This window comes from Sceloporus undulatus, chromosome 10 (genome assembly GCF_019175285.1).
Source record: "Sceloporus undulatus isolate JIND9_A2432 ecotype Alabama chromosome 10, SceUnd_v1.1, whole genome shotgun sequence".
Lineage (NCBI taxonomy): Eukaryota > Metazoa > Chordata > Lepidosauria > Squamata > Phrynosomatidae > Sceloporus > Sceloporus undulatus.
This window is the reverse complement of record NC_056531.1, coordinates 10,719,508-10,743,054: the sequence shown is the minus strand read 5'-3', so window position 1 is coordinate 10,743,054 and position 23,547 is coordinate 10,719,508. Positions and strand designations below refer to the sequence as shown.

Sequence of the window (23,547 nt, the reverse complement as noted above, 5' to 3'; positions counted from 1 at the left end):
CCCCTGGCAATACGGTAATAATAATAATAATAATAATAATAATAATAATAATAATAATAATATCATCAAGCCCTCTTTGTTCTCGCAGCAATAACCACGATAATAATAGAATTCCATAGCCTTGAGTCACAGTTAAAGCGGTGCCAAACCAGGTTATTTCTCCACTGTGGGTGCAGCCCTAGGGTCCCAAACCCATTGCAGAAATAACCCAGTTCGAGACCGCTTTAACTGCCCTGACTCAATGCTAGGGAATCCTGGGAATGGTATTTTATTGTTGTACCAGACCAATCAGACACAAAAGGCTCAGTGTCCCACAAAACTACAATTCACAGAATCCCTTAGCATTGAGCTAAAGCGGTCTCAAAGTGGATTCTTTCTGCAGTGTGTTTTGGACGCACGGCTGCCTCCGCACTGTCCTGCCTCCACGCAAAGAGATCCTGGGACCTGTAGTTTGGCACCCGAGAAGGCCAAATGTCTCCCAGAACTACAATTCCCAGGATTCCAGAGCATGGCGCCAGGCAGTTTAAGAGCTCTCTGACAGAGAAAGGCTCACTAGCTCACCGAACTACAAATCCCCAAATCCCATGGCATGGAGCCCTGGCAGTCCAAGCGGTGTCGAACCGGATTGGAAATCAGAGCCTGGGAGGGTCCCGTTAGAGGTCCTGTCCTCCTTTCCCCAGAGGTTTGGGGCCGTTGTGGGTCTGCAAGTCGTTTCTGGTGACCTTAGGGTGGGCTTTGCTTGGGTTCGAGGAGGTTCGCCCGGGGCTTGAGGCTGAGAGAGTGTGCCCTTGCGCCCAAGCTCACCCCGAACGGCCCCCTCCCATCTTGATCCTGCTGGGAGGAGAAAGAGAAGAGCAATCAGGGACAGGAGGCGGGCGCTCGGCTTGTCAATCACTCCTCGGAGCTCGGAAGAGAAAGGCGAGTTCGCCTCCAGCTCCCCTCCGGGCCTGAGGCCGACAGCCAATGGGAGGGAGAGCAAAGGCGAGTGGCAGCCAATGGGGAGGGAGAGCCGACGAGATATACAGCCAAAGGGCGGGACTGCTTTGGGCCGCGGACTGATGCTAAGGGAGGAGCAAAGAGAAGGGAGCGCGCGGAGCCCCCGCTCTTTCCTAGGCTCCTTCAGTCCGGGAGGGGGGGAGTATGGAGCTAAGGCCGATGCCCCGCCCTTCCCCAATGCTGTATCCAGTCAGTGCGCGCGAGCGCAGAAGGGAGGAGCCAGGAGGAGGGGAGCGAGTCAGGAAGCCCCGCCTTTTCCCCAGCCTCCCTCACTTTATTCCCTCAAGTCCAGTCAGTCAAGCGCGCGCGGAGTGCGGAGAGCTCGCGCCAACCCGCCGAACCCCTTCTTTGCCTCTGAGGCGAGAAAAGCGGGGAGGGGGCGAGAGAGAGAGAAAGCGCGCACGCGCGTAGGGCCATAAAAAAGGGCGGGAGACCGAGGGGCCACTATTTTCCCCCTCGGCGTCGCGCTATAAAAGGGAAGCCGAGGCGCGAGGGCAAAGAAGGGCGGGCGGCCGCCCTCAGCGTGAGGGGAAAAAAGAAAGCATAGAGTGAGAGAAAAGGAAGCTTTAAGTGAAGGGAAAAGAAGCTCTGAGGGGGGAAAGAAGATCGGAGTGAGGGGAAAGGAATCCTAGATTGCGGGGGAAAGAAGCCTAGAGTAAAAGGAAAAGACGCCTTGAGTGAAGAGAAAAGAAGTCCTAAATGAGGGGCAAGAAAGCCTAGAGTGAAGGGAAAAGAAACTCTGAGTGAAGCGAGGGGGAAAAGAAGCCTTGACTGAGGAGAAGAGCCTTGAGTGAAGGGGAAAAGAAGCCTTGCCTCCTCCCCGCTCTTTCTTTCCCTCTACTCACTTTTTCTCTCCCTTCCTTCCTTCCTTCCTCTTCTCTTTTCCCGTTCGCGGCATGATTTCAGCCATCTCCAGCCCGTGGCTGACGCAGCTCTCGCACTTCTGCGACGTTGCCGCCTTCACGGCCAACAGCCTCAGCAGCCTGAACGCGGCGGCGGCGGCGGCGGCCACGACGGGGGGCTACCACCACCTTTCCCCGTCGCCGGGGGACCCCTACGGCCCTCCCGAGCCGCCCCACTACGAGCCCTGCTCGGCCCAGGCCCAGCAGCAACACCCGCCGCCTCCTCCGCCTCAGCAACCGCCGCCTCACCACCACGCCAGCCAGCAACAAGCCCAACAACAACAACAACCGCCGCCGCAACAGCAGCAGCAGCAGCCGCCGCCGCCGCACGGCTATTCCTTCCCGGGAGGCTCCGGGTCGAACCCTCCACCGGCTGGCTCCGACGAGGCCCCCGAAAGAGGAGGAGGAGGAGGCGGAGGAGGCTCGGGCTCGGCTTCGTCCAAGGCGCCCGTCAAGAAGAACCCCAAAGTGGCCAACGTCAACGTCCAGCTGGAGATGAAGGCCCTCTGGGACGAGTTCAACCAACTGGGCACCGAGATGATCGTCACCAAGGCCGGCAGGTCAGAGCGGGAAAGAGGGAAAGGCTGGAGGGGGAAAGGGCTTTCCAGTATGTATATACATGTGTGTGTGTGTGGTGTTGTAGTTTTGTGCCCTCGTTTCTGACCCGAAGGCGAGATATTATTATTATTATTATTACTACTATTACTATTATTTTGTAACGAGGGGGTTTCTTGGCAAGGTTTCTCCAAAGAGGCTGAGAGAGGATTCGAACCCTGGTCTCCAGAGTCACGCTCCAGCAGTCAAAGCACTAGGCCCACGGTGGCCCTCTCAGTCATATCTATATGCTCTATCTGTCTATCTATCTATCTATCTATCTATCTATCTATCTATCTATCTATCTGTGTATCTGTCTGTATATCTACCTGGTAATGTGTGTGTGTGTGAATGAGATATGTGAAGTATATAAATGTTTATATATTTATGTGTATATATTTATTTATTTGTGTGTATCTCTGTGTGTCCATATATATATATATATCTGTGTGTGTGTGTGTATATATATATATATATATATACCTGTATATATATATATAGTATATATTTCTATGAATGTGTGTGTATATATATTTCTCTCTCTCTCTCTCTCTTCTCTCTCTCTCTCTCTATATATATATATTGTATATACTCAACTATAAGTTGACCTCATGTCGAGGGCAGGTTTTGGGGCCACAATTATGGCTTTTGATATGACCCATGAATAAGTCGAGGGTAAAACCTAGGACCACAGATTTGAAAGAAAAACAAGGTCAAAGTATTTGAGCCAATCCTCCTAAAGGCTGGATGGATGAGAGCCGAGAGTGGGGTCTGTGCTTCCAGGACAGATGATCCTTTTGCCTTTCACCAAGGGATGGTTCCTTTTTTCAAATAAGAGTGAAAGTACAGTACTAACCTTGGACCACAGATCGGTTTGGGGGGGTCAGTTTTTTAACTAAAATTTCTAGACTTAGACATGAATATATATTTATGTGTGTGTGTGTGTGTATATATACATTCGGCCCTTCTTATACACTGATTCAAGCATCCACGGTTTGAAAATGTTTTTTTAAAAAATGTACAGTATAAATTTCAAATCCCAAACCTTGCTTTTCCATTTTTTATAAGGGACACCATTTTGCTATGTCAGTATATTTAATGGGACTTGAGCATCCACAGATTTTGTTCTCCACGGGGATCTTGGAACTAAACCTCAATGGATAACAAGGGCCCACTGTATATACATATGTGTGTGTGTGTGTGTATTTAGCCATTGTGAGCCTTCCAGTCTTTCCGATGTGTGCCTTCTGGCTGGAGTTCATGGGGTTTTCTTGGAGTTTTGCTCTTGCCGTCCTCTGAGGCTGAGACAGTGTGACTCAGCCAAGGTAGTTTGGGGTGTTCAGCTGGGAACTGAACCTGGGTCTCCAGAGTCCTAGTCCAACGCTGAGCCCAGTGAGGGGCAAAGCCCCCCTGAAGAAAGCAGGCCAAGAAGACCCCAGCAGGGCTCCCAGTCCAGGTCTGGGAAGCCAGGCTCCGCTGTGGAGAAGTAGGCTGCGTTTTCCTGGCCTGGAGCCTGCTGTCTCTCCTTTTTAGGCCCCTCTCTCTTTCACGCCCTCTCTAACCCTTGGACCACACAGCCTTTGGGGTGCATTTATAAGTAGGAAAGTTGGGGGACGAAATTATGAGGTTCCCCTTGAAAGTCCTTCCAGTTTTTTGCCAGTCTGGGTACAGGGATAGGATTGGGACTCCTTCCTCTTTGGCCGAGGCCCATCTGCAGAGGATTGCCATTGAAACCTATTTCGTCAACTCACACCCCCTAGATATCGATCGGTCTTCCTATCTCACCTGGGCTTTCCTTTCCTTTCGCCTGCCGGGCCTTTCTAACTGGAACCCTTCCCAAAGGAAGGCCTCCTCCAGAAGACAAACGCCCCGATCCTTCCGGGCCCTTCTCTTCCCGCCAAGTCCTTTCCCCTTTGGTTCCCGACCTGATCAGGAGGCGCTGGGGGCCTGTGGCGAAGCGAAGGCCTTTTCCTTCCGGATTCGCCAGAGGCCTCTGCTTCAGAGTTGCCAACCCTTTTCTCGGCGGCTCTCCAAAAAGCTTCGGAAGGAAAGAAGCCAAGGGCTCGAAATCGGTGTCTCTTCTCCCGGGCCAAGAGGGCTCTGGCGGGGATCAAAGCCCGTCCTTTCGCCATCCTTTTTCAAAGCCCTCGGGGTCGAAGGAGGGCCACTGACCCTGGCTTTGAGTCCAGCTCTGCTAGATCCAAAGAGGAGCCAGGGATGAAGCCTTCTTCCCTCCCTGGGTTGTTCTTTTTCAAGCCGTTGGAAAGAGCAGGGAAAGCGGAGCAGCATCTGCTCTGGCGGTGGAAAGAGTTCAGGCCCGTTGCTGCAGCCCGATCCTGGCCCGGTTTCTTCCAGGGTCGGAGGCCAGTTCCTCTGAGACCCAAGGCAGGGAGGATCCGCCTGGAGGCCCCTTGATCTGCCCTGGCTCCAGGCGAGGAGGAGGAGGAAGAGGGACTCGGGCAAAGTCTAGTTTGGGGAGACCTTTCTCCTTCTCTGCCCGAGAGAGCCCCGAGGCTTCCTTAGCCCTGAGCGGGCGCTTTCTGCAGGGCCTTCTTCCCTTGCTCTTCTTGGACTCTGCATTGCTTTTCCGAATTCGTTTCCCCCCCCCCCCCGAAGGACTCGCCCTCCCAGGCCTGGCTTCTCCTCCGCTTCAGAAGGACGTGCCTTTGGTTGTCTCATCCGCCCTGGTTCCGGCGAGGGAATCCTGGCCATTGTAGCTGACGGTGGGCCCAGAAAGCCAAAGGCCTCGCAAGACGCCAGGGGCCCCAATTCTCTAGCCCTGAGCCAGGGCAGTCCGAGCGGCCTCCAACCGGATGCCTTGTGCCACGGCTTTGGGAATTGCAGTTTATTGTGGCACTAGAGCTCTCTGACGACAGAGAAGGCTCCCCGTGTCTCCCAAAGCACTTAAAGCAGCCTCCAACGGGATTCTTTCTGCAGAGTGTTTTGGACCGAAGAAAGCCTCCGAAGCCCTCCGAGCCACGGAGCCTCCCCTTTTCATGAATGGAGTTGATTGAATCGGTTCTTCCGAGTTCGATTCGGCAACTTCAGCGAAGGAGGCTTGCTTGGCTTGGATCTCTGGCTGCGCTGCTCTTTGCCATTCCGGCCCCAATCCAGGGCCCTCATCCCTCTAGAATGGGAGCCTTGGAAAGGCAAGGAGGCCAAGTCCCTTTGGGCTCCATCTGGGCTGGAGAGCGATCCTCGGCCTCTTCTCCGAAGAGAAGAAGGCAGCATTTCAAAAGCGGCCCACTCTTCCAGGGCCTCAGCTTTCAGTCATTTCTGTTGCTTTCAAGGGAAGCTCTGGGTTTTGTCCCAGTCTGAACAACCCCCTTTGTGTGTGTCTTGACATCGCCCAAAGGAAAGGGAAAGAGAAAGACATCGGGCGAGAAGGTTGCTAATATTTCTTTCCAACTGGAGAAAATAATAGGATCCCGAGCTTCAGCTGTTTTCACATCTCCGAGAGAAAAAGAAGCAAAACTGAAATGAAATTCAAAGAAAATTATAATTATAATTGAAATGAAGTGAAAATTAAAATCGGTGAAAATTAAAATCAAATTAAAATTGTCATTAAAATCAGTTAAAACTAAAATGAAATTATCGTGACCATTAAAATAAAATGAAAATGAAAATCAGTGAAAATTAAAATTATCATTATCATTAAAACCAGTTAAAGTGAAAATGAAATTAAAATGATAATTAAAATCAGTTAAAATTGAAATTAAATTAAAAGGAGAATAAAAACAAAATTAAAATTAAATAAAATTAGAATTAAACTGTGCTGTTTCATCCTTTTTTAAGGCGGGGAGAGATAAGGTATATATCGAGGTATTTTAATCTTTGTGCGCCGCTTTGACAAAGAGCGGGATAGAAATAAAAGTTTTATTATTTATTTTTTAAATTAAAATTAAATTAAAGTTAAATTAAAGTTAAATTAAAATTAAATTTAAATTAAATTAAACGTGCTCGTGTGCATTTTTCTTTTGAAAAGCCCCTTTTCAATAGCGGACCGCAGGGTCCGGGTGAGGTATAATTGAAAGAAATGTTTTAAATGTTTTAGAAATGTTAATTAATTGATTAATTAATTGATTTTTATTGTTGCTCTTGATACCCGCGGGGAGGGGGAGTCCCTAGGTGGGCAGAAAGGCGGATAGAAGAACATTCGTTAGTTAGTTCATTTCGTTTCCTCGAAGCCCCAAAACAGAGCTCCTTCCTCTTCTTCGTCTTCTTCTGGGTCCCAAACACACAGCAGAAATAATCCACTTTGAGACCGCTTGAACTGCTCACTGCGAGGCGATCCTGGCAATAAACTCCAACTCCCAAGATTCCCTGAGACTGAGCCCAGGCCGTTAAGGGGGTCTCAAACTGGATTACAGTATTGCTGCCGTGGGTCTCAAACTGCTTCTTTTATCGACTCCTGTCATCTGTTATTATGTATGATTTTCTATGTCTCTTGTTATTATTTTGTAGAAAGTTAGGCTCTTTTATGGAGCCTTTGGTACAGCGCTATAGAAACCAAGTATAATAATAATAATAATAATAATAATAATAATAATAATACTAGTGCGGGTTTGGGGTCCAAAGCCCACCACAGAAATCCAGGTTGGCCCCCCTTTCCCTGCCAGGGCTCACTCCGGGCGAGGGGATTTGGGGGATTTGGAGGCTTGCTGGAGCACTAGAGCTCTCTGACAGGGAAGGCTCCATGTCTGGCAAGCACTACAGCTCCCAGCATTTCTTGGCTTGAAGTGCCCCGGGCGCCGGGCTAGAGACCTTCTGGGAGTTGTAGTCACTGCCGGAGAGAAAACTACACATCCCAGGATCCCATCGCAGCGGGAAAGCGGGGACAGGGCGCCTTTCTCTCCAAGGACAGCCAATGCCGCTGGCACTGAAAGAGCCCGGCTGGGCTTGGAGGCTTTTTGGGCCTCCAGCCGGGGTCAGGAGGGAGGAGAAGCCCCAGAGAAGCCCTTGCCTTCGGTCTCCCCCTTCTTCTTCTTCTTTTAACCCGGATGATCGTCCCGAGAGAAGGACTCCTCCAGGCGAAACTAAACCCTTCCCCGGTTCGCTTACTTTCTCTTCGCTGCTGGGAACCATCAGGAGCCCAGCCAGTCTCCCCCACTATTTCTGGATTTCATTGGGGGGAAATCACCCGCGATCTCTCTCCGCCTTCGCTTGTCCTCCTCCTCCTCCTCCTCTTTCTTAGCCAGGAAGGCTTTGGGCAGAAGCACCTGTCGGTTGGCCGACACAAATCAAATGCAAGCAAAGGAGGCCTTTCAAGGCTCCGGCTTCGCCTAGTAGTCAGTGTGCCTCTCCAGAGCCCAGGGGACAAGGCTGCACTCCTGGAACCACGGCTTGCTTGCTTGCTTTCATTCATTCATTTTTGTTTTGTTGTGATCCCGCCTTTCTCCCAAAGCGAGGCCCGAGGCGGCTGACAACACATACAAAAGACACGGGGACAATTCAAACACTGGGGCCGCAGAGGCCTTTCCCTGCTCTCTCCGTCCTCGGATGGCAGGGCCTGGCCTTCCTCTTCGCCAGCTGTCGCTTTCCTTTAGAGACAGTCGCGTTGCATTTACTTTGGCTCTTGGGCTTTTCTGGCTGGTTTGTGTTCGAGTCTAAAGGTCCATTTCTGTGCAGAAGGTCCATTCATGTCATTGCAAAACTCCGGATCGCTCTTGTCGCTAGGGTCCCAAACACCCTGCGGGAACAACCCGCTTTGAGACCGCTTCAACTGGCCTGGCTCCAGGCTGTTCGAGAGCTCTGGGGCCACAAGGAACGACTTTTCTCAGCGGTCTCAAGGTGGATTCTTTCCCGCCGCGTGTTTGGGACCTAGATGTCTTTGCCAAAGCCTCCTTGGAGGCTCCCCTGCCCTTGGCCCTGAAGGCCTTTCAGACGCAGCCCCGGAACGCACCAAAGGCAAGCCCAATGCAGAAAAAGAAGGCCCTGCAGAGGGTCAGGTCGAAGGGGCTTTGGGGCGAAGTGTCGCTTTTCGACAGTCAAGAAATCGCGAGTTGAATGCGATCAATCGCCACTTGAGTCGGAAGTAACTGAAATCAAGAAAGAAAATAGTTACAGCAAAGCTTCCTGCCATTTGCGAAGCGATGTCTGCCTCCTGAAAAGGAAAGTCGATTATTATCTCTGTATTCACGATCAAGAGATCGGACGTAAAGGGAACTATAGAGTGGGTTTCTTGCCCACTTCCTTTTCTGGATGATCGCGGATGATGATGATGATAATAATAATAATAATAATAATTAATAATAATAATAATTTGCATCCGCGATCATCCCCAGAACCATCGCTTATCATCATCATCATCATTATTATTATTATTATTAAAATGGAGGAGAGTTTGGAAACAGTGGCTGCATCCAGATTTTGAAGGGTTACCCAGGTCCCCAACCCACTGCAGAAATAACCCAGTTCGAGACCGCTTCAACTGCCCTGGCTCAAGGCGAGCAAAGCCTGGGATCCGGAGTGTCTGTGAGACCCTCGAAGCTGGGTCGCACCGGGTTGTTAGAAATAGTATAGAAACCGTCTAGACACGTGTCCTTGCCATTGTGGTTGCTGTTTGTGTGGATGGAGCCTTAGAGATGGTTCTGGGGGGCGTTGGGGGACTTGGACTGGGATCCCCCCGAAAATAGAGTCGAATAAGAGTCGGCTAAGGCTGCATCCACGCTGGAGAAACAACCCGCTTTGGCACCGTTTTGCTTTTTCCTAGCGAGGCCGGGAAAGGGATCTGTAGTACGAAAACTAAAAAGGCGGCATTTTTTTTTTTAAAGGAGAGTAAATCAATATAATGAAAGAAATACAAAAATATTTTTTTGGACTGTCCTCGAGCAAAAGAGAGAAAAAGAGAAAGAGAGCTGGTTTCAAACTTGGTCCCTCCAAAATCTCAATGGGATTTACTCTCAAGCAAGTCTCTCAGCTCTCTCTTTCATTATTATTATTATTATTATTATTATTATTATTATTATTATTATTATTATTATTATTATTATTATTATTATTATTATCCTGCCTTCCTCCCAGTACAGGGACTCAAGGCGGCTTACAAAATCTAAAACAGTCCACGTTAAAACGCTATAAATATGCAACGATGTGAGAGCTTTATCCCGCGATAAAGCCCTCATTCTTTGTAGCAGCGAAGGGAGGACAATCGTGAGGGTGATTTAAGTTTCCCAAGGCTTCAGTCCTTGCTAAGGAAACGTAAATATTGAACTATCCAAAAATGTCCAAGCTAAGCCTGTTGGGTCTCGCTTTCAACCGGCAGAGCAGCAGAAATGTGCCCTTGTCTAGCTCTGCTTCCCTAAGAACTCCCCAAACAACCAACACAAGCAGCTTGTAGTTCAAGCAAAAGTTTACGAAATGACTTTAATCTATATATTGACACAAAAGGCGATATCCTCATCTCGCTAGTGAAGGGTTCAGGTAAAAAGGCATCTTTCTCTCGCCATCTTTGCAAAGAAAGTCGAGGGAGGAGGAAGACGGAGGACCAACAGTCTAGTCGGAAATCTTTGAGAGAAAGAAGAAGCCACCTATTATTATTATTATTATTATTATTATTATTATTATTATTATTATTATTATTATTATTATTATTATTAACCTTTATTTATATAGCGCTGTAAACTTAAATGAGAAAGAGGGGGGGGGGCAACTTTTTGTCGGTTTTTCGGGCTCTGAGGCTGTATTCTGGAAGAGTTTCTTCTGTGAAGATGCTGCCGAAATCTCAGGAAGAAACTCTTCAGGAACATGGCCCCATAACCCAAAAAACCCCCACAAAAAAACGAGAGAGAGGAGTTCACATGCAGGAAATCCCTATCTATCTATAAAAGGCTATATCCTAATCTAGCTAGTAAAGAGATCTTGTAGCACCTTTGAGACTCACGGAAAGAAAGAAGTTGGCAGCAGGAGCCCCTTTGGGACTAAGAGAGACTCTCTCAAAGATGTCCTACTCTCAAAGAGATCCTCCATCTTCCTCCTCTCTCGGCTTTCTTTGGCAAAGATGGCCAGAGTTCACTGGCGAGATGAGGATATCGCCTTTTATGTCAATGTATAGATTAAAGCTATTTAGTAAACTTTTGTTTGAACTACAAGCAGCTTCTGTGGGTTGTTTTTGGAGTTCTTAGGGAAGCACTCTGCTGGTTTCAAGCGAGACCCTGACAGCCTTAGCTTTGACATTGTTGGATATTTCAATATTTTCATTTCCTTACCAAAGGCTGAAGAAACCTAAATGATCTGCTTGGGTAGCTCCTGCTGCCAATTTCTTTCTTTCAGTGAGTCTCAAAGGTACCACAAGATCTCTCTACATACGATTCTGCAGACTAACATGGCGATGGCGGAATCTTTCTCTCGCCACTTTTCCAAAGACAGTTCAGAGTGGAGGAAGATGGAAAACACGCAGCTCAGGAGAAAACCATTGAGAGAGGAGGGCTGTTGGTCCCAAAGGGGGAGCGACCTAAATGACATGGTTAGTTTGAATGAGAAAGACACACAGAGAGAGGAGTTTGCATGCAGGAATTCCCTATCTAAGGAGGGGGAAAGAGAATGCACCAAGCTTCCAACAAATTGCTTGAGTCAGGACAGATTGGAGAAAATGAAATTAAATGAAGTTAAAGGAGGGAATAAAGCTGGGGTTTGTCTATGTATGTGTATATATATATACTCATGTATAAGTCTAGAAATGTAGGTTAAAAAATGGACTCAAAAACCTGAGCTGACTTATCCACGGGTCAATGTAAGTGCTGTACTTGAACGCATATATATGTGTGTGTATACATATCCATCCTCTGGTGAAAAGGCAAGAGTTTAATCTGCCCTGGAAGCCTTGACCCCCTTCGACTCTCTCATCCCTTTGCCTTTAGCATGAGTACTAATAGTTATTTTGGAATCTCATAAGTTCTTTGGCATTGTTTTCCTTTGCTTCAACATTTACATCCTTCATTACATGCGCCTCGGTTTTACACTCGACTGATCCAATTTTGTCAGTCCTTTGGCATCATTTTCCTTCGCTTCATCCTTTAGAGCCTTTCTTGCATGCCCCTAACTTATCTGTGGGCCCCAAAACTGGCCCTTGACTTATATATGAGGTTGACTTATAGTCGGATGTGAAAGAAATCCCTGTCCTTAAATAGCTCTCTCTCTAGATGGCTGAATATAACTAGATAGATAGACAGATAGAGATGTCTAGATATAATAGATAGACAGATAGATAGAGATGTCTAGCTATAGTGAGATATTAGAGTGGACACTCTTGGTTTTGCAAAGCTGGCTTCTTCTCGTCTTTCTTTGCGTGCCAAGGTGCCAGCCTTGGCCAGCAGTTGCAAAGGCATCCTCGGCTGCTGGGTCCGACCTCAGGTTGTGTTTGTGTGTTGTGTGTGGCCCTCCTCGCCATTTGGGGCCCTTAGCCCCTAGAATGTATTGCCCCCCCCCCAAAAAAAAACCCAGAGCAAGAAATCTCCCTGAGGAAATATTTTAGTCTCAATGGGGAGCTAGTGGCTTGAGCCTTGGACTCTGGAGACCTGGGTTCGAATCCTGGCCTGGCCCTGGAAACTGACATTGGGGCAAGCATCACTCTCTCAGCCTCAGAGGATGGCCACAGCGAACCCCTCTCTGGAGGAACTTGCCCAGCCTCAGAGGACGGCGAAACGTCAGGAACAAACTCTTCTAGCCACATGGACGAACCCCCCCCCCACAAATACTATAGAATCATAGACTCGTAGAGTTGGAAGAGACCCCAAGGGCCATCCAGTCCAACCCCATTCTGCCATGCAGGAAATCCCAATCAAAGCATTCCCCTCCATGATAGTTTCCCCTTGGAAGTTGGAAACGATTTGAAGGCACCCAACAAGAACCCAGAGGACACCCCCCGCACGTCCTGGAGGCAGGGTGACCCCCCTTGGCCCCACTGCCAAGGAGGACAAGGTACTCCCGAATGGAGGACATTTCGAAACAAGGTGGGGCATGGTCAGCCTGACAGCTCAGGACACTCAGCCCTGCTTCTTAGCCATGCCCCAAATGGAGGAGCTTTGGAAATGCCTCCTGGAGAGGAGGCGCAAATGGAGGACATGCCCTGGAGAAGGAGGACACCTGGTCCCCCTGGCTGGGAGAGGGATGAAAGGGGCAGGGATCCCACTGCTGGCGACTCTCTCTTCATTTGGTCCAGTCTATTCCTGGGTGGCGATGGGAAGCCCTCGGTCGTGGGGCTGGATTGCAACTCCCAGCCTTCCTCGCCACTGGCTGGAGGAGATGGGTCTTGCGATCCCGCCCTACTAGCCCTGCAATCCGAAGGCGCTGCTGTGGGCCTGGTTCAAGGCATGTCTCAGCCAGGAGGCGAGTTGGAAAGGCTGCCTCCGCACTGCAGCAACGGATCCGCTTGGAGACCCAAGCACTAGGCCAGGGGACTGTGGGAATGACCGCTTGCTTTGCCATCTCTCCCCTTCTTTCCCTCACTCTCCCCTTTCGCTTCCAGGAGGATGTTCCCCACTTTCCAGGTGAAGATTTTCGGGATGGATCCGATGGCCGACTATATGCTCCTGATGGACTTCGTCCCGGTGGACGACAAGCGATACCGGCAAGTCTCCCGCCTCCGCTTTCCTTTCGGGCCAGGTTTCCTTGGGAGTAAGACCCGTTGGACGCCAAAGAAACGGGGCCCTGCTCTGTTATCGCCGTGGTCCCCAGACTGTGCCCTTTAAGGGCTCTTGGACTCCAGCTCCCAGAATCCCAGGCTATTGGCCAATAGGGCTGAGGCTTCTGGGAGCTGAAGTCCAACATCTCTGAAAGGGCACCCTTTGGGGACCACTGCCTTAGCAGGTGCTTAGTTCCCTATGAAGCCTATAGAAATGTAAAAGCTGTTGCTATTGCTATTCCATATTCTCTGCTGGGGAGATCTAGTACAGCCAACCCTCTGGATCCATGGGTTTGCTGGGTTGTTTTACTTTTACCCACGGATCCAAGCATCTGCGGCTGGCAGATCTTTTTAACATTTTTAATACGTTCCCCAAAAATGAACCTTGATTTCTGGCCTTTTATATAAGAGACACAGATGGAGCAGCCCTGCTGGCCTCTACACACACACACACACACACACACCAAGTGGGCCCTTGTTATCCGCTGAGGCTTGGTTCCAGGACCCCCGTGGATAACAAAATCTGTGGATGCTCAAGTTCCTTTAAATGCAGTGGCATAGTAAAATGGTGTCCCTTATATAAAATGGAAATTCAAGGTTTGCTAGTTGGGATTTATACTTTGGGGGAATATTTGCAAGCTGCGGATGCTTGAATTCGTGGATAAAAAATCCGTGGATAAGGAGGTCTGACTGTGTGTGTGTGTGTGTGTGTGTATGGTGGGCACCAGCTTGGGGAAGGCAGAAGGCTCCTTACCTATCGGCCTAGTGCCCTCAGCATGGACCATAGAAGGGATCCCCAAGGGTCACCTAGTCCAACCCCCCCTTCAGTGTGGGAATTCTAGTGTAATCGCTAGGATTGTACTAAGCCTATTTTTTATCACTCCAGACAAAGGAGTTTTGGGGGACTCTGGGTGTCTGTCCCTCCTGGCTGGGGATTCTGGGAACTGTGGTCCCCCCAAAGGTCACTTTTCCGAGCTCTTCTTCTCTTGCGTTCCCCTTTGCCACCCAACTCCTGGGCCCTTTTTCTCTGGGCTTAGGCTTTTTCTCACCTGGGACTGAAAGAGAAGCATTTCTTCATCAGATCCAAGACGCCTGGATAAAAAAACAACCCCACAAAACCTCAACCCTCTCTGACTGGCGTTGGTGCCAAAGATGTAAATATTTAGACAGATCTCCAGCTTCATTTCAGGACTGGCTTGTCAAAGGCAAATGGGATATAGAGCACCCAGTGGAGCAGGTCTTCTTTGCTCTCGCCGCTCTGTTTCTTCTTGTTTTGCGCCAGTGATGTTTTTGTTCAACTCCAAAGCTGACTGTTCAAGAAACAGATCCAACCACAGACTGGTCTGAAGCTCCGCTCTTGGATCCATGGCTGCCTCCACACTGCAGAAATAATTCAATTTGACACTGCTTTAAACTACCCTGGCTCCATGCTGCGGAACTACACAAAGTGTAGTTTGCTGAGGCCCCAGAGCACTTTGAGAGAGAAAGCTAACTATCTCACAAAACTTATAGTTCTCAGAATTTCATAGCATTCAGCCATGGCAGTTAAAGTGGTGTCAAACTGCATGATTTTGACAGTGTGGAGGCACCCCATAGGATTGAAGAATTGAAGCAATTTGACACCACTTCAACTTGTCAGGGCTCTACGTGTTGGAATCTTGGGATTTGTAGTTTGGCGAGGTGTTCAGCCAAGTTTGTCAGAGAGCTCTCAAAACCACAGATCCCAGGATTCCACAGGATAGAGTCGTGGGAGTTAAAGTGGCATCAATTGCTTTAATTCTGCCGTGTGGATACACTCATGGTCCTCAGGTGGTCGCTGTCCATGTTGTTGGATAGCAACTCCCAGCATTCCTCACCATTGACTTTGCTGGTTAGGAGGCTGATGGGACTAACAGTTCAACCACATCTGGAGCGATGCATGTTTTCAACTCTGATATTGAGACAGGTGAAGCTACTTTTGCAGATATCTTGGGTGTGTATAATGCAAACTTTGAGAAAGTGGCTTTGTGGACTGCATTGTGAGGGCCCTGCTGAGTGGGGGATTCTGGGACTTGTGTATCCTTAAAATAACCTCAAGCTTTGGAGTCATGGCTTTGAGGGCCCAGGATGAGCAAGTAGTTCTGAAATGGGACATGCTGCTTTTCTTGCCATCTGTTCAGCAGTCCATGCTGGTGTTTCTTTTTAAAACCTTTTTGTCATTGGGTTTGCTTTTGTTCTGTGTGGTACAGTGGCTGGAGCAAGGGTTCAAGTCCCCACTGAGTCATCTTGGGACCATCACATACACTCCTACCTCAGTGGAGGAGAGCCCTGTAGGTCACACTGAAGAAAGCAGGTTATAAATGCAAGACATGTTTTATACCTGGTGCTGTGGGGACATAGTTCCACGGACATCTAGTTCCACAGCCTCTGAAGTCTGGTTTCTAGAGACGAGAAACAACGGAAATAAATAAACAATTTCCGTGTGGCTTTGTGGTGGTTGTGCGCCTCCAAGACATGTAAGGTTTTCTTGGCAAGATTTGCTCAGAGGGGAGGCTTGCCTTTGCCCTTCCTTGAGGCTGAGAGTGTGTGGCTTGCCTATGGTCACCCAGTGGGTTTCCATGACTGAGTCAGGGATTCAAAACACGGTCTCCCAGAGTCTTAGACTCAAACTGCAAGCCCACTCTGGCTCTGTATGCATCCTTGGTCCAAACCACACTGCAGAAATCATCCAGTTTGAGACTGCTTTAACTGCCCTGGCTGTTTATTGTAGTTTATTGGGGCACCAGAGCTCTCTGACAGAGAAGACTCCGTGTCTCACAAAACTACAAGTCCCTAGCCTTGAGCCAAGGCAGTTAAAGGGCTCTCAAACTGGTTTATTTCTGCAGTGTGTTTTGGACCTTTGTCAAATAAATAAATAAATAAATACCATTGAATGCATTGGGCTTTACCTCTGACAGAACATGAGCGCCAGTGTGGTGTAGAGGTTTGAATATTGCCCTAGGATTCTGGGAGACTAGGGCTCACACCCCGCCACGGAAAACCCTCTGGGTGACTGTGGGCAAGTCACATCCTCTCAGCCCCAAAGGAAGGCACTGGTAAACCCCTTCTGATGCTTACAAACCCATTATAGGTTTGCTGTAGGGTCACTCTAAGGCACCCAACAACAACAACAGACATGCATAGGATTGTGGTATATGCCGGGTTTTGTTTTTCCCTGCGTTAGATTTATAGTTTAGTGACTACTAGCCATGCCTTTACTGCCAAAACACCCTAAGAACTTCAGTGAACAACAACACAGTCAAAATACTCTGCCTGCCAATTCTTATCTCTTCTCATTTTATGTTAAGCTACTGCTGGCAAATAGCTACAAGACACCCCTCTCCGTCCCCAAAGATGAGTTCTGATATAAGATCTCTTTTACATAAAATAGTCCTTTCCCCCTTCTGGCACATTTAGCTAGAAAGAGAAAAACTCCCCAGTTTGGATGAATCACTGATGTGACCCAGATCGTAACTGATTAATCCGTGTAGTAAAAGTGATAATACAGTTTATTTGGGACAACCACATCCAGGTTATAGCCATAATGTTGCCATCTTACAAAAACAATTCAAGCCTTTTAAGCTTTTAAAAGTTATAGTACAGTTTATTTGGGACAACCATATCCAGGTTCTAGCCATAACGTTGCCATCTTGCAAAAACAATTCAAGCCTTTTAAGCTTTTACGATCATATGTTTATATAAAACATATAAAACAATAAATGTTTGAATGGAAATGACAATTTTTTTCATACTAAGCACATCATAATGTTACATAATCCACTCGAATGTAAATATATTGACCACATATTTAGTAATATTTAGTTCTAGCACAAAGCACGTTGGTGAAGATGTTCAGAGGAACGGAGAACATTTGTTTCTTGTTGTTGTTGTTGTTGTTGTTGTGTGCCCTTCAGCCTTTCTCCTCTTTCGAAGGCCAGAGCTGTGCGTGACATTCAGCCTGCCCTACACTCCCTAAAGGTCTTGCAGTAGAGGACATGTTATAATTGCCTGTGTTGAAGCAAAATTCAACTACCACCCAAGTACACAACTACCACCCAAGTAAACTTCTGCATGTCAGGGGTGCGGAGCTTCAGTGTGCCCTTTGTCTCGGATAGCTACATTTCTTAGGTTGGCCCTGCTAGATGCTGTTCAGTAGAGAGCACTTTTTATGCTCATACATCATAAGACTCTCAGTGACAGGGGAGATTTCTCTCACAAATCAGAGGGATGAAATACTTACACCTGCAATTAAAACAATATTCGTTCTTTACAAATCCACTGTGTTGCTTCTTGCAAGTGGCGAAGCACCCTTTTAATTATTCAGAAGGTTTTTTCCCCATGAATTGAGCTCTCCTCTGAGCTCAGCCCAGAATAACATTCTCTCTCCCCTGAGTAACTGATCCCCAAGATTACCACCCTCCACATTTGCTGGGGTTAGGGGTGAAGGACCCCCCGTAAATAAATAAATAAAGTATTCTTTTACCTGAGAGAAGACCTCTTTAGGGATCTCCAGGTCCTCTATGGTCAGCATCTGCCAGAAGTTGATCACAGAATCATGCTGGACGACCTACAAATGCCTACAGAAGTGTTTTGACTAGGAAATTCTAGGTTATGCAGCGCAACTCTTCTATTTGCTCTTCATTTACATTGCTCTTATTTCACCAATTGCTTTATTGTTACTTCTGGATACACTGCTTTGCATTACTGGCTGTGTTTTAACACCCATTTGTTTATACATGTATATTTGAAGTACAGTCATCCCTCCACATTTGCAGATTTGACTTTTGTGGATTTAATAATAAGAATAATATAGATTTATTTGTATCCCACTCAATCACGAGGAATCTGGACGGCTAACAGCAGTAAGAAAATACAATACAGAAAATACAATACATAAGATACAAATAATCCCTTCCCAATCCCCTGGCCAATACTTATTTGACTGATACAGGTAAGTTCTCTCTAGGAATCTCCAGGTCCTCCAGCGTGACTCTGCCAGAAGTTGACCATAGAATCATATTGGAGCACCTAGAGATCCCTAGAGAGAATACTCTTTTAGGCATTTGTAGGTCCTCCAGTGCAATTCTATGCGCAGCATCTAGCAGATGTTGGGCACAGAATTGCAATGGAGGAGCTAGAAATTCCTAGAGAGGTGTTCTCTCAAGTTAAAAAAAGGAGTTTTTTATTTGCGGATTTTTCATTGTCACAGGGGTCCTGTGTCCCTAACCCCAGCGAATGTGGAGGGCTCACTATATTGTTATTTGTGTACTGTTTTGGAAGTGATTTTACATTTGTTTCTAAGAAGAGAGGAAAATCCATTGTGCAAAATCTTATATAAATAAATGTACTGTAAATTCATCTGCTTTGCAGTCCTGCAGTGCAGCTTATGTAGCATGATGGTTAACACACTCTTGGCTTTTTCTTCCAACACAGCTATGCATTTCACAGTTCCTCCTGGCTGGTGGCTGGCAAGGCAGACCCTGCAACACCAGGGAGAGTTCATTACCACCCGGATTCTCCAGCTAGAGGAGCCCAGTGGATGAAACAGATTGTCTCCTTTGATAAACTCAAGCTGACTAACAATTTGTTGGATGACAATGGACATGTAAGTCCCATCTGGGAAAGTCAGGAGGCCATTGGGGGAAAGTGAATGACCGAATAATATTGGACTGACTTATAGATGGCAGGACAGTTGGTGATGACATTCTTATGGTTGGCAATATGGGCCAAGGGCTGTTAGGAGCTGCTACGGCACAAAGATTAAAGAAGGGTTTGGGATAGATGTACTACTTACTCAGAATTCGGGGGGGGGGGGGGGGAAGTAGCTGGGAACACCAAAATACTGTATGTAGTGATGTTCAATGCTTATCATTTGTATTGTGTCTCCATTCAAAGTCTACATCTCTCTATTCATAATTTCTGTCTATTATCTGTCTATCTATTTAGACATTTTATACTACTTTTCATTCTGAAAACAGCTTACAATGTTGCATTATTTAAAACTCTTGAGCTACAATAAAATTAAACAACGAAATGGCAATTGAACAATAAAATGATAATATATTTCATTAAAATCACTAGGGAAACTGACTATGTTGATAATAAGGAAAATACCTGGCAAAGAAACAAGTCTTCATCTTGTGGCAGAAACACCTTGCATTGGGAGACCACTTAATCCAAGCACATAAGCGCTGCCGCAATGGAGGATTTTGTCTGCACTGCAGCCACACATGTTCCACTAGGCAGAAGCACTTTTCACATGCCCACACAGACAGAAAGAGCATCCAGAGACAGGACTGGTCTATACAGAAGTAGACAGTTACTCAGATTACCTTGTCTAACTATAGCTCATCCATTTCCCCATCTTCCCTGCAAAACAATTAGTAAAATTTTTCTTATAATATACTGCACTCGTCCAAAAGTTTAAACTGCAAACCATTAAAATAATAATGTTTTTATCATCATGCAAAAAACTCCAAGCAACTTTTTTTGCTAAACATTTTTTAAAAAAACTTTTCTTGGCTGCATCTGCAATTTTGGAGATATTCATTTGATATTAAATCTCTTGAAAGTAAGGCTTACACGTACATACAGTCTGAGGTGGCTGGGATGTCATTTCTCTGCTGCATGAGCATGTTGTGATCAGATAATGCAATTCTCTCCAGAGCCTATTTCACAGGAGGAGAACTTAAGCAGTGAGGGACAGCCTTGCTCAATGTGTCTAACAGCTTGTTTCTGAGCAGGAAATCTGAATCTAGGTTTTATTCTTTAGTTCACGCTGTTAATTTATCACACTGTTCAGCTAAACTGGATACATATGCATGTTTACTTAGGCTTAGGGCTATGGTTAGTCAGTTATGAGGTAATTGTATACATGTCTACTTATATGTAAGCCGCTCTGGGTTCAGTGGGACTTACTCCCAGTTACAGGTGTTTAGGACTGCAGCATTAATCAATTTAAATCAATATGATAGACAATATATATATATATCCTTGATCAGGCAGCAGATTTCTTAAAAAGACTTTGCTATTGTTGATATAGTTATTATATATGGCAAGAGCTGTCTTAGAAGAGAAATCGTCCTTTCCCATACACAGGAGGTAATGCCTTACTTAAAATTGTGGCCTGAATCTTGTTGCCTTGTTCCAACTAGAGTGGATCCACCATTAGGATTTACTTACATTTTGATTCACCTTTCAACAGATGATTCAATGGGTGTTCTTCTGTTGGGATTAATTAATGGGATTTAGGCCTGTCTCTGCCGTGATGCATGCGTTGTTCTTATAACAGACCCTTTGAACTCAGGAATGACTAGCTTGTTCCACTGGGTCCAAATGATCTTCTCTAAGAATGTGTAAGCCTAGATCTCTGTACCATCACTTGCCCTTACAGTTGTGAGCTACATTGGGTCCCATATTGGGAGAAAGCCAGGTTATAAAATTAATTAATTAATTCCTTGCTAAGATCAAGGGGGCTTCAAAGTGCTTAAGTTTGATGAGGTTGCATCCTGAATTAATAACACCTATTAAAAAGTCCCCACAACTTCAGTAGCGGAGTTTGTCTCTATCAAATAAATTAAGGCCTAACTCTAGTCACTATTCCTAACTGCAGGAGACCCACTGAATAAATGACTGAATGGTAAATCAACATGTATGTAAATCCCGTTGATGAATGTGTTTGGGACTAGCAATTTGAGTTAAAGCCAAATGTATTCGAATTTATTATCCAAAAAAAGTAAGCACATTGTCCAAACAATTCCACCAACCCCCAGAAACAGACAATCCCAGGCAAGTTAGAGGTTAGATGAATCAAGAGGATTTTCTTACTCTCACCGAGGCTGCAGCATTGCAATCTCCTTTTCCTTCTCCATCAAGTAGCTTGCTGTCATAACTCTATACAGATGACTCACGTTGTGAATATTTACCAAGTCCTTCTCAGTACAGACCTCACCTCCAAGTAAGCAAGCAGCACACACATTGACTCCAGTGTCACCTTAGCTTCCAGCCTGCTCCCACACTGATACTGTGCAGTCAGGTGGATGGTGCATGTGCGGGGGATACATTTCTCATCTTGGTTTAGTTCCACTGTAGCAGAATGAATTAGTTATATGATCTCCCTTGCTCATTTTATCATTCAGATCATTTTGAACTCCATGCACAGATACCAGCCTCGTTTCCACGTGGTCTATGTGGATCCAAGGAAAGACAGTGAAAAGTATGCGGAAGAGAACTTTAAGACCTTTGTTTTCGAGGAGACCCGCTTCACTGCGGTGACCGCCTACCAGAACCATCGAGTGAGTATCTGGAGCTCATTAATGAGACACAAACCTTCCAGTACTTCATTTATCAACAACAAAAAGCCCACCTCCCCACCCTGAATTTCCAACAACATGATGGATGGAGGGCCGGAAAAGAGACGGCAGGAGAGGGAGATTGTTCAGAGCAGTCAATCAGTTGATGCCAAAAAGGGGAAAAAATGACCCACAAAGTGCTTTAAGGTGACGTGTTGCAGGTTTTTTTTTTTAAAAAAAAATCAGCTTTAGTATGATGAGACTAAACAGAGGGGATTCAGCTAGTTTAGATGTAAATGTGGTATCTTAAAATTGTTTGCAGACTCCAGTTTCATCAGTCAGATGGAACTACACTGCATAGGTTGGGCTCAAAACTCTTTCCTCTGCCTAGCCTGAAAAATAAGACGCCAAGTCTCAAAAGGCACTAGAAGAAAATTACAATATTTATTTGCTATTACATTATGATTTTTTCCTTATGACGGGTATTTTGAGTATTATTTCTTTCTTTATTCATTTATGTCCTGCCTTTCTGCCATGTAGGAAAAAAGGGCAGCTTACAATGTAAATGAAAACAAATACAGATACAAATAAATGATAATATTAAAGAGCATCAAAAAATTAAATAAACTATTTAAAAATCAGTAAATGAAAAATACCATATATACTCAACTACAAATTGACATTTTAGAGGATAAGTTTGGGGGCCAAAGTTATGGATTTTAAACTTAGGGGCATGCAACAAAGGATGTAAAGGATAAAGTAAAGCAAAACAATGCCAAAGAATGTACAAGATCCCAGGCCTAACTATTTGTTCACATACTAAAGGCTGTGTAGAAGGGAGTCAGTACTTCCAGGGCAGATTAAACTCTTGCCTTTCACCATATCTATCTATCTATCTATCTATCTATCTATCTATCCATCTATCCATCTATCCATCTATCCATCTATCTATCGATATATGCATTAAAATACAGTACTTACATTGACCTGTGGATAAGTTGACTCAGGTTTTTTTAGTCAATTTTAATCTAAATTTCTAGACTTATACATAAGTATATACAGTAGTTTAAAAGCATTTAAAACCTAAAAATCAAGGGGAACAGTACAGTACCCCATTAAAAGACCCTTCTGCAGCAATCAAGTAATGGTAAAAAACCTGTCAAAATGAAAAGGCTTTTGCCTGCCAACAGAAGAAGTAGCCACCAAGAATGACTTCTCTTGTGTTCTCACCAGATTTGTTTGTGAATGTGGTGGGATTGAAAGAAAGCCTTGCTTCCATTTTTGCATTTCAGTGTGTTACAAATAGATAATCTATCCAATATAAAAGAAACGGGATGTCAACAGCAGTTTTTGTAGCACTGTGAAAGTCTTCTTAGGGCTCATCCACACTTAATAAAAAGACCAGAAGGTCTCAGGTTTTGTTTCTGTTCTTCCCAATTTTATTTCGGAGATCTAGACACGTTTTTTTTACCCAAGAATATTTTCTGTCAGCTCCCAGTATGATCAGAGACTTTTCTTACCACCTCCCCAGGACAGTATATTGTAATCCAGTATAAAATTGGAAAGGAAAGAACAAAATCAGAGACTTTTCAATCAGCCTGTTTGTGTCCTATTAGTGAGACATCTGCCCTGCACAGACAGTGACTATATTACCCTTTTATACCTTGCCCAGCCTTCCCCCGAAGATCTCAAAACCTGGGCAGGCTTATATAGAGAAATACAATCTTTCAGGTGCTCTGGGCCCAAGCTATGTTAGGATTTAAAGATCACATCCAACACATTGAATTATGCCTAGAAATGGAGTGGCAGACACTAAAGCAGTTATAACAGGGGAGTTGAATGTTCCTTGTAGCCTGTCCTGGTCAATAGTCTGGCCACAGATTATTGGCCACTGAAACAGCTGAAAACTTTCTGAGCTTGACCCTCATGGAAGGAGTGGAGCCATTGCAAAACAGATCCTCTAAGTCCCATCCCAGAGAGGCAGCCCAGTAGGACACCATGGTCAATGAAATCAAAAGCCACTGAGAGGTTCAGCAGAGCCAACAGTGATACACTTCCCTGTCCAACCCCTGGAATATTATTATTATTATTATTATTATTATTATTATTATTATTATTATTATTA

The 23,547-nt window shown here is 45.9% G+C and overlaps 1 protein-coding gene across 2 annotated transcripts in view; it reads left to right on the top strand.

The window, feature by feature from the left end:
- TBX1 (T-box transcription factor 1) overlaps positions 1-23,547 on the top strand; it is a 43,894-nt gene that overhangs the window by 4,901 nt on the left and 15,446 nt on the right. Inside the window, exons 2-5 of one of the 2 annotated variants that reach the window (XM_042441330.1) lie at positions 1,903-2,458; positions 12,958-13,059; positions 18,565-18,736; positions 21,270-21,425. In XM_042441330.1, the coding sequence (XP_042297264.1) occupies positions 1,903-2,458; positions 12,958-13,059; positions 18,565-18,736; positions 21,270-21,425 (986 nt within the window). Of the gene's footprint in view, positions 1-1,297; positions 2,459-12,957; positions 13,060-18,564; positions 18,737-21,269; positions 21,426-23,547 lie in introns of those variants that run through there. The other variant, XM_042441329.1, reaches the window with a different exon arrangement.